The following is an 11,063-nucleotide window of genomic DNA, read 5'->3' on the forward strand; positions in this document are numbered from 1 at the left end:
CCTCTCTGCTGTAGCTGTAAAAGGATAAAAAATATAATTTTAAATTATTATATCTCAGCAAATTTTAATTATTACCTGTAAGATTTTTAAATAACATATATAACTTATTTACCTACAAATTCCAGCCCATGCTGGATACTTTCACTCATGAACATATTAGTCATCACTTAATCATTGCTACCCAGCCTTATTAATATGTATAGTACGGATAAAGAGCTCCCTGGCAGGGATGCATTTTAATGAAGGCACTGAAAGGCAACACGCAGTAATTTCCAGAAGGTTGACAACAGCAAACCGAAGCAGCCCAGTGATGGGATGAGGCGTGGAAGGAAAAAAATCAAATTAGTTTTGGTATTCTAACGATAAACTTAATTTGAGAGAGGACACCTGGGGCATAGGACACACAAGGAAAGGGACACCCAGGGCACAGGACACCCGTAGTACGGCACACTCGGGGCACGGGACACCGGGAGCACAGGACACATATGGCACAGGACAGAGGACACACATAGCAAGGGCCTTGGAGGGCACAGGACACCGGGGGCGGGCCGCCGCGCGGAGCCGCCCCGAGAGGCAGGCGCGGACCGGACGGGGTAAGGAAGGGGCGGTGGCGAGAGGGTCCGGCCGGGCCGCGGCGGGCGCGGGGTGGGCGGGGAGCTGAGCCAGCGGGGGCCGGGGAGCTCCGGCCGAGGGGCTGCGGCCCCGCGCTCCCTGCCCGGGTTCGGGCGGCCCCGGCGCCGCCGCGCTCCGCAGGCCCGGCTGGGCCCGCCCTGGAGCGGGGGTGTCCCCTCCCGGCCGCCATGGCGCGGCAGGCACCGAGGGTGTCCCCTCACGGCCCCCGCGCGAAGTAGGTGTGTCTCCTTACGACCGACTGGAGTCCGAGTGTCTCCTCGCGACCCCCGTGTCAAGGCGGGAAGCAGTGGTGTCCCCTCACGACCCCCGCGGGAAGAAGGGAGCCGGGAGTGTCCCCTCCTGAGCCCCGTGGCGGGGCTGGAGTCAGGGTGTCCCCTCATGTCGCCTGCGGGAACAGGGATGTCCCTTCACGACCCTGCGAAAGGGCGGGAACAAGGATGTCCCCTCACGAACCCCGCAGCAAAGCGGGATCAGGAATGTCCCCTCAGGACTCCGCGAAGGGGCGGGAACGGAGGTGTCCCCTCACGACCGCCGTGGCACGACTGGAGTCAGGGTGCCCCTCAGGTCCTCGGCGGGAACAGAGGATGTCCCCTCACGACCGCCATGGCAGCGCAGGGACCGGGGGTGTCCCCTCACGACCCCCACCGAGGGAATCCACGCTATAATTCCCGTCGCTGAATGCCGTTCGTTGTCCCTCAGCTCTCGGGGCAATGTGGAGCCCGGCCCCGCTGTGCGCCCTGGGCCGGCGGCGCCCCGGCCCCTCCGCGCCGCTGCAGCCCCTGACCCGCCTGCTCCAGAGGGAGCTCCGGGAGAGACCCCGTACCCGCCTGCTCCAGCGGGAATATGGGGAACAACCCCCGACCCGCCTGCTCCAGAGGGAATATCGGGAGCTGCCTCTGCCGAGGCAGGGCTGGGGAAGGACGCACCACCTGCCTCCCCGCCGATTTGTGAGTAATAAACCCAAATCCAGGCGGCATCCCAAAACATTCCCAGTTCTAGATGGACGTGTCCCCGCCGTGTACCGACATGTGTTTGAAGCGAATTTAAGGAACAGCGAGGCTGTGATTAACAGGTAATAAACCGGTTTCGTGGGGTTTTAAAAGTGTTGCTACTTGTAGCATGGTGTGAGAGTCACTTACGGGCACTTATGCCCCATGGAACAACGTAGCTGCCCCTGGATCCCTGGCAGTGTCCAAGGCCAGGTTGGATGGGGCTTGGAGCAGCCTGGGACAGTGGAAGGTGTCCCTGCTCATAGCAGGGGTGACACTGGATGAGCTTTAAGGTCTCTCCCAGCACAAACCAGTCTGTGAAGCGTTGACTGAAATACCCAAATCGAGGTGCAAACTGTATTTAAAATAGCGCTATGTGTTGTTTTGCATATATTGCCAAGAAGTACTTTTTCCAGACCTTCCTAACATTTGTTTCGTGTTGCATTTTGAATGCAAAGACGTAAATGGTGACTCACACACTCCTGACAAAGTAGGGGATGGGTGCTGCAATCCATCGTGATTTACAGATAAAACAGGAAAATGTGTTTTATGTGTTTGTCCTGAAAGATCAGATGGCAAAATTGCAAAGGCCTTTGTTCAGGGGAGTGATCCACGAGCTGGAAGCAAAGCTTTGGAAAACACACTGTGCCCTCCTGTGGTGGCATTGAGGACATGGTTAAAATCCTTAGCTTTGTCCTCCGGAGTTTTTCCACCCTTCACAGCGTGCGGGGAGCCGCACTCGGATCATAGAGTCACACACAAAGTGCTGTGTGAGTCTTTGTGTCAAGCAACATTTACAGTTAAAGGTAGTGCATCTGGGGGAAAAATGTGTTTGAGATAAAGGGAGAACTTGGTTTATTTAAGACCAAAATTGAGATTTGTTTACAGTTTATTCAGTTTTTTACCTATACACAGTGCTGCCCTGACAATAACAATGGGTAATCACTTCCTCCTTGTGACACTGCAGTGTTCCCTGCTTTTAGTATATCTTCCAGATTTGGTAATTTATTCTACTTCTCAATTACTGATTTTTGTCAGATAAATTTGTTGCAGGAACTGACAGAGGAAGCTCTTGGCTGGATTCTTCTGTGGAGTAGTTGGAACGTGGAGGTTCATGCTGAATTAGGACAGACACATTATGATAGCCTCATTATTATATATTATATTATTTGCTTTATTAAACAGTTTCTGGATAACAAAAGTGAAATGTTTGCTTAATCTGGAAATGTGACTTTATCTTCATTTTCATACCATTTGTGTGAAAACTGGGCAATCTATTTAAGTTCAACCTGCTAAAGGGTAACTTGTAAGGAGAGTGGTTTGGGTCAGGAAGGACCTCAAAGCCCTGCCAAGGGCAGGGACACCTCCCACTGTCCCAGGCTGCTCCAAGCCCCAGTGTCCAGCCTGGCCTTGGGCACTGCCAGGGATCCAGGGGCAGCCCCAGCTGCTCTGGGCACCCTGTGCCAGGGCCTGCCCACCCTCACAGCCAGGAATTCCTTCCCAAGATCCCATCCAGCCCTGCCCTCTGGCACTGGGAAGCCATTCCCTGGGTCCTGTCCCTCCAGGCCTTGTCCCCAGTCCCTCTGCAGCTCTCCTGGAGCCCCTTCAGGCCCTGCCAGGGGCTCTGAGCTCTCCCTGGAGCCTTCTCCTCTCCAGGTGAGCACCCCCAGCTCTGCCAGCCTGGCTCCAGAGCAGAGGGGCTCCAGCCCTGGAGCAGCTCCGGGGCCTCCTCTGGACAGGGCAGGTTGAGCTTCTCATCCACCAACACCCCAGATCTTCCCAGGGCTCTTCTCCACCCATTCTCCCCCAGCCTGTGTTAGTTCTTGGGATTTTCCACCCAGGACCTGCACTTGGCCTTGTTGAGGTTCTTCCAGCCCCACCTCTCCACCTGTCCGGGTCCCTCTGGAAGTCATCCGTCCCCTCCAGCGTGTGACCGCACCCCACAGCTCTTTGTTCCCGTGAACCGAAACTCGGTTTTTTCCATCAGATACTCGGAACTGCTGGAGAGGGTGAAGAAAGGAGGGGGAGAAAACGCCGTCCTGCGGCACACGCAGCGCAACAAGAAGCTGTTCGTGCGGGAGCGCCTGAGGCTGCTCCTGGATGATGGGGATTTCCTGGAGCTGTCCCCGCTGGCAGGGCTGGACATGCCCTACGGGGATGTCCCTGCTGCCGGCTGCCTCACGGGTAATGCCTGGCAATGGAATGTTGGGGCGACTGGGAAAGGAAAAGGGGAGGAGAAAGGATGCATGGAATAAGGTTAATGGGATATTTTAGTATCTTAAGTGCTTTCCTAGGAAAAGTGAACACTAGTTTTATCCAGTTCTTATTCCCAACAGGGAAGAGTTCAGCCACGGCTGTATTGTTGTTCTGGGAAATCTGTGTGAAACCTTTAAAAAAAATCTCTTTCATTTCTTCTAGATTTAGTAATTTATTCTATTTACCAGCTACTGATTTTCATCTCAATAAATGTAGGGTGATGTGTCAAATCAGCTATTGCCTCTTAAAGGAGAGGGGACAAAGTTATGATGAGAAACAGGAGCTGTGACATACATTTTGAAGGGTTTTTCAAATCGTAGACAATTGCATTTTCTATTCAGACATTGTCTCTTTAAACTGGAACAGCTCTTCAAAATGAAATTTCATTGAAATTCAATGAAATTCAATTTCATTCAATATCAGTGAAATTGCATTTCGAAGAGTGGTTCCAGTTAAAAAAGTAGCTAGAAGAACAGTATGAAAACCTTTTTTTTTTTTATCACTGATTGTTATATTTTTCAGTTTTATAGGGGTAATTTTTAATTGCTTCCCCTTTATCTCAAGGGTTGGGAGTCACAGTGTAATTTTTTTGTTACATTGTCACCAGAAGCAAGTAAATTTATTTGAGGTTCTGTCTTCTGTAATTTAGATTATTTTTTTACAATACTGTTATTCCAGAGAAGAGGGTAGATTTCTTCCCTGTGCGATATTTTCAATTTAATTTGGAGCTTCTTGATGTAGCATTACTGAAAAAAACTCCTGAAAATATTTGCCCCCCTTGTTTTGTCTGTTATTTTAGAGAGTCCTGATAAATATCTGTGGTACCACTTTCAGGAATTGGCAAAATCTGTGGGGTCTGGTGTGTCTTCATTGCAAGTGATGCCACTGTGAAAGGAGGAACAATTTACCCAATTGGAGTGAAAAAACAATTAAGAGCCCAGGAAATTGCCATGGAGAACAGGCTGGTGTCTGTGCACCTCGTGGACAGTGGGGGAGCCTTCCTACCCCTGCAGGTATTGCTGGCACCTCTGCAGAGCAGAAAACATCAGTATTTATTTCATCACTTGGGCTAATCTTGCATCTCCCGCCTAATCAGAGATCAGAAACTCCAGTGAGTGTGCTGAACTGCCTTTGTGTCTTTAGTAAATGAGAACATGGTGTGAGGTGTCTATTTTCACTTCATGATCCTTAAAGTATTCTGTATTTTATTGTCCTGTTTGTGCCAGTGATGCACTGAGCTCTGTGGCCTTTAAAAGTGGAGTTTTTGCAATTCTGACTGCAAAGTAAGAATTTGAACAGGGTCTTTTGCAAAATGCAGAGATCATCCTCTCATGGAGACTGTAGTTGTTCTCTCTGCACACTGAGGGCAAGCACACAGGAAAAGTTTTTACCTGGAATTGTATCCAAAACTAAGAAAAAAGGAAAGTGCTGAAGGCATCTCACAGATAAAGTAGAACCACCACCCTTCCCTTCTCTTCAGTTTGTGTAGAATATATTGGTTTCAGAAAAAATCACAAGATTTAACCTCTGCTTTCAAAGCACATGGGTATTTTGGGGGCATTTGACAATGTAGAAAGGAATAAATACCATAATGAATGGTATATATGAAAGGTTTGGGAGTGATTATTAATGGCGACCTTCCCAGTGTCACTTTTGGTGCGTTTGGGAATGAATGGAGTGAAGAGGAACCATCAGCTTTTGTATTTAATATTAAAAATCCCTTTTTCTTTTCCCTGTCCCTCAGTCAGAGCTGTTTCCTGACAAGCTGCACGGTGGCAGGATTTTCTACAACGAGGCAATCATGTCTGCCATGGGAATCCCTCAGGTACTGTGGCATGGGGAGTGCAAGGGGGTGTGGGAAAGGTACAAATGGGTACTAAATCTTGCTCCTGCTGGTATTTCTGTTGCTGGTTTGTCCTCCAAGCTGGGATTTAGCACTTTCTGCATTTCTGAAACAACTTTGGGCTTTGGTTTTTGCCTTTCCTGTCCCCTCTCCAGCATGGCTGTGGTTTGTGTCCCCTCAGGTGGCCGTGGTGTGTGGCTCCTGTGTGGCTGGAGGTGCCTACGTGCCCACCATGGCTGAGGAATCTGTGATCATAGATAAAACTGGGACACTGTTCCTTGCTGGGCCACCCCTGGTGAAAGCTGCTACAGGGGAAGATGTCTCTCCTGAGGACCTTGGAGGAGCCAGGCTTCACTCACAGTATGTGGAATATTCTCAAAAATAGGGAGAGAATTTGGCATGCTCGGCTTTAAAGGAATGTGGCACTGGCATTTCAGATCAGGGCTAAGAGTGGAACCTGTGGTTACACTGGTTTGCCTTCTTGGGTTCAGGGGTTAGGGTTAAACTGGTCAAATGAAAGTAAAATTAGGTTATTTGTGGGGTGAGGCAGGTACTGGACAAGTTGGATTTGGATCTCTGTTATTCCACATACTTTTTGAACAACTTCAGGCAAGTCATTTCCCCTGTGCCTCACAGGGAGCAGTTACAGCAGAGTGATGCTATCTCCTCTTTTCCAAGTGTTTTCCAGAATACACATAGCTAACCCAGCTATGCTACATGGAATACATTCCTGTCTTTATATCTTGGCTGCAACCACTTATTTTGAAACAATTCCTGAAGTTTGTTCTCCTGATCTCCATTTTTGATGTTGTTTGCAACACCAGCATCATGAAAATAAATTCAAAGGTGTTTCTTTAAGAAAAGATTAACACAAGTCACAGGGAAGGACTTCAGCTCATTCATACAGAGCCAAATCACACAGTTATTTCCACAGGGCACTTGGAGAGTCTCAGCTTTTTTCCTAGGGTTTGGAATTTCTCTCAGAATTCAGAACTCATTAATTCAATGCTAATTAATGTCTCTCTCTCCTAGAGTCAGCGGCTGCACTGACCATTTTGCACCCTCAGAAGAGGAGGCCTATGAGTGCATTCGTAATGTTGTCTCCACCTTAAACTGTGAGCCAGTGCCAGAGGAGGACAGGGATCATGACAGTCCCCTGTACAGCCCTGAGGAGCTCCTGGGGCTGGCACCACTGGATTATGGCTGTACTCTTCCTGTCAAACTGGTAAGGGAACAGGGATTTCATTCCTCCATCCTTCCCTCTGATCTATCCCACAGCTCCAGGTGTTATTCTGAATTATTACCTCATCTGTTGCCAACCTGTCTTAAGCCTGCAACTAAGCAGGGTGGCAACTGTTTTGTGGGACTATAGAAAATATTTAACCTGAAATCCTGTTGGAGATAAAATAACCCCAGATTGTGCCAGTGCTGCCCATCTTTTTTCCATGCACTTTTGAGATACTTTATGTCAGCATGTCTTGCACTGTGTTGGCTGCCTTGGGAACATATACCCTGTTAATATCTGGTTTTCTCTTCCCCTGCCTTTTTGGCTTTTTCCAAGTATTCAAGATTGTGTCTTGTAAAAGAAATGGTGGAATTACTGACTGAAAAACAACACAGCTCAAAATAAACTTGTTTGAGGCTGGGACACGTGCTAACGCTTAAGCAGAGACATGCAGAGCTGCCCACACTGTTTTCATTGTGTTCTACATGAGATTTAGTCTCCAAGGATGTGAATCCAGTATCTTTTCCAGTGGTAAATCCCTGCACTTGAGGGAATTGACTGTAGAAAGCTTTGAAAGCAGCTTTTAACTGTGTTGGAAGAAAGCATGAGCCATATGAACCAAGCATTTCTTGCACAAAATCTGCGCACACTGGGGGTTGGTTTTTGCTTTTTTTACATTTTTATGCACAGGAACAACTGTGCTTTGTAAAACTAAAATTATTTTGGAGTTGGCCTTTGTCCTAAAAATACACAGTTGGTAATTAAACCAAACACAAATTGGATGGTTTTATGGTGCATATTGAGTATTTAGCAAGTCACCCAAAGACCCTCTGTGCTCCTCTTGCATAACTCAGGTCTGCTACTATTTGAACAGAGCATTTCTTTTAGCAGAACTCTCCTATTTTCACTTCCTTTTCTCTAGTAAACTCTGTCTATTCCTTTGCAGATTCTGAGCCGTCTGGTGGATGGAAGCAGATTGCAGGAATTCAAGGCTGCTTATGGAACAACATTAGTGACAGGATTTGGCCATGTGGAAGGGTATGGCTGGGAACAGTCACCATCCAAATGGATGGGCATGCATTTCTCAACAGCTTTTGTGTCCTCAGCAGGTTTTACACCATTCCAATCATCTCTAGGGTTCAAAAGGGAGAATCATGGAATTGTTAAGGTTGGAAAAGACCTCTCAGATCATGGAGTCCAACTGTCCATGTTTGTTCTGTAGGCACTTGGTGGGGATAGTGGCCAACAATGGGGAGCTGGCTCACGATGCTGCTCTCAAGGGCAGCCACTTTGTCCAGCTCTGTGGCCAGAGGGGAATTCCCATCCTCTTCCTCCAAAACACTGCTCCGCAGCCAGCAGGGCCTGCAAGCATCTCACAGGTATGGCAAGTGTATTAAAATATATTTCAAGCAACTTCTAGTTCTTGTTTTGCTTTTTAAAATTTATTAACTGTTAGGAAAATAATTTTTCAACCACTGAAGCTTCGTAATGTCTTTGCTAATGATTGCTAAGATTATGAATTTGCTAAGATTTAAGAACATTCTGATTTGAATTTTAAGCAGGCCTGGATGCTGATATAAAGTGATACTCTTCAGTTAGCAAGGCAGGCTGGAAAACTTGGAATTTGGAATGCTTTTGACATTGAAATACAGCTTATTGATTCCTCTGATAACTCTGCACTCCCAAAAATTGGCTATTTCTCTTTTTAACGTGAATGCAGTAAAGCTCAGTAGGTTTTGTCCTGGGCTAGGGAGAGTAAAACATCCATTAGATTCCAGATCTGTTTCTGCAGAATTGTAAAAAAAAATGAATGATTTAGAAATACAAGTTTGGTGGGAGTGGAGGGAATCTAGAATAAAGTCTTAAAGGATCTAAAATAACCTATTTTCATTCCAGGCAGAGGCTCATTCCCACAGGCTGAAGGCCCAGGCTTCCATGATGGCTGCAATTGCTTGTGCTGCTGTTCCCAAAATAACCATTGTCATTGGAGGCTGTTTTGGGAGTGACAGCTACGTCATGGTATGGGTGGCACCAGCCCAGGGCTTGGGGACACACCTGTCACACTGCTCAAGTGTCACTGCATTTCTAAAAGACAGCTGGGTAACTCGAGCTCTGAACTAATATTTAAGTAAGAAGTGCAACACGATATGTGATTGCTGAAAACTAATCATGGAAGAATTAAACATGGAAGTGCTGAGAATTCAAAATTAAATATTAAAATAGCACTACTGAAGGCAGTGGGGAGGGTGGTGGTTCCTAGCACAGGGTGTCTGTGCTGAGCCAGGAGCTGTGTCATTAATGCTTTACAAATCCACCTGTGTTCCATTCTGCCCTGCCCTTCGCTGTGCCATCCCACAGACACCCTTCTATGATTCATCTCAGTGAGTTTGTGCCGTTCTTTGGGTTTTTTTCTTGTAGTGTGGGAGATCATTCAGTCCAAACTTTCTGTTCCTCTGGCCCAATGCAAGAGTTGCTCTTGTGGATTCTCGACATTTCCCCACAGTCCCACCAGCTGGGGACTGGACAGGAGAGGAATCGGAGCTGAAACAGCTGAAGGCAAAGTAAGGACATGCAATATAAACCTTACAGGAATTTCATTGTTAGATTACCCACTTTTGTTCAGCTTACAGAGCAACACATCCCAGACTAATGAAGCAAACATGAATCTACTGGAAAAATACTTTAAATTTCTGTGTAATTCTATGTCTTTCTGTTAGAATCTTCCCATTACTGCAGAATGGGCAGCTCTGTTATTTGCTGGTTTCTGATTCATTTTAACAGCAGTACTGCCCATTCTCTTCAGATGGAGGTATTTGCCTGTTTCATCTGTAGGTTTTTTTCACTGCTCTACTGTTTTTATTGTGCTTTTAAGCCTGTTCTATTCTCTGCCCTCTCCAGGCTAGAGGAAGAAAGCAGTGCCTTTTACTCCTCTTCCAGACTCTGGGATGATGGGATCATTCTACCTCAAGACACTAGAAAGGTGGGTTTTCTTTTTAGGCCCTTTTATTCTCCAATCTCACAAGGGGTGATCATGACTCACTCAAGGTTGGCAGTGTGCTGTTTCCAGACCTGAGGCTGCCATTTCTCACTCCATGGAATTTATCTCTGTAATTCTTATCCTGTCTCTTCTCCATTAGTTTACCCAAAAAGTTTCTCTTGAATTCTGGTTACTTGACCACAGCATTTCCTCACTGAGCCACTCCTTTACTTTACCATAATTTGATTCTGCATCTGAATCCTTTTTTTTCCCATGTAATTACCCATATCTTCACTCTTTGAAGTTCAGGCTCCTCAAATTCCTTTTGTTTCCATCCTTTTATCCTAGGATGTTGCCTTTTGTAATTTTCTCTTCCTGCTTTTAATTTGCTGTGTACATTTGGGATGTCTCCCTGCCTTTTTATTGATTCAAAATTGGCAGACATCCCTCCCTCCATTAGGTTCTTTCTGAAAGCTGCTGCCTTTGTTCTTTTATTTTTCCTTGTTAGATTGTTTATTAGCAATAAAAATGTTCTCTGCACTTCTGAAATTTGTTTACTTGAAGATCTCAATCTGTCCTGGTTTCAGCTGGGTTAAATCACAACACAACCCTTCTAAATATGGTACATATTTATGGAACTATGTGGATGCTAAATATTTTCATGGAGTTTATGGGAACTTTGATAATGGGAGAGCACCAAGAACGGTTTTTTTAGTCCTAGAACCCTGAAATTCCCACTTTATGGGCTACACATGAAAATATGTGAGAGTTGAACTGTTCATTTTACCGTGTTCAGTGTTTCACAAAAAGAAGGAATAAGCAAGTGCAGAACTAGTGAGTTTTACTGGGGTTTTTTGTTTGTTTGAGGCTCATTGTTTATACTGTTTTTTGTTTCTAATTAGGTGATTGCCCAGTGCTTGGAGATCATGGAACAGAAGAAGTCCCAGGCTGTGTCTCCCTGTCCCTATCCCATCATCAGGATGTAACTGCAGCCCTCTCAAACCAGAACCCTCTGTCAGAACTCTGAGTGTAAAGATTTTCTAATTCTTTGATACCATTAATAAAAATGTTGAACAATTGAAGACAAACAAGAATCCCAGATTTTAAATCTACTAGCAGGAAATTTTTATTTTCAACTGT

The 11,063-nt window shown here is 46.3% G+C and overlaps 1 protein-coding gene across 1 annotated transcript; it reads left to right on the forward strand.

The window, feature by feature from the left end:
• Nucleotides 1-533: 533 nt before the first annotated feature.
• Nucleotides 534-11,017, forward strand: LOC309576002 (biotin-dependent 3-methylcrotonyl-coenzyme A carboxylase beta1 subunit-like). The gene is made up of 13 exons (XM_082286919.1): nucleotides 534-593; nucleotides 1,333-1,705; nucleotides 3,610-3,806; nucleotides 4,713-4,891; nucleotides 5,623-5,703; nucleotides 5,903-6,081; nucleotides 6,754-6,946; nucleotides 7,893-7,984; nucleotides 8,169-8,325; nucleotides 8,843-8,965; nucleotides 9,365-9,507; nucleotides 9,845-9,926; nucleotides 10,826-11,017. Exons 2-13 carry the CDS (start codon nucleotides 1,344-1,346, stop codon nucleotides 10,907-10,909), a joined length of 1,872 nt encoding a protein of 623 aa, XP_082143045.1. The 5' UTR covers nucleotides 534-593; nucleotides 1,333-1,343; the 3' UTR covers nucleotides 10,910-11,017.
• Nucleotides 11,018-11,063: the final 46 nt, after the last annotated feature.

The sequence above is a fragment of the Coloeus monedula genome (genome assembly GCF_965178545.1).
Source record: "Coloeus monedula genome assembly, chromosome: 9".
Lineage (NCBI taxonomy): Eukaryota > Metazoa > Chordata > Aves > Passeriformes > Corvidae > Coloeus > Coloeus monedula.

Coding starts and splice junctions, on each gene's coding strand:
- LOC309576002 (XM_082286919.1), top strand. CDS start 1,344: ATGTGGAGCCCGGCCCCGCTGTGCGCCCTGGGCCGGCGGCGCCCCGGC. Junction 5,704..5,902: donor CTGCCATGGGAATCCCTCAG/GTACTGTGGCAT, acceptor GTGTCCCCTCAG/GTGGCCGTGGTGTGTGGCTC. Junction 9,508..9,844: donor CTGAAACAGCTGAAGGCAAA/GTAAGGACATGC, acceptor TGCCCTCTCCAG/GCTAGAGGAAGAAAGCAGTG.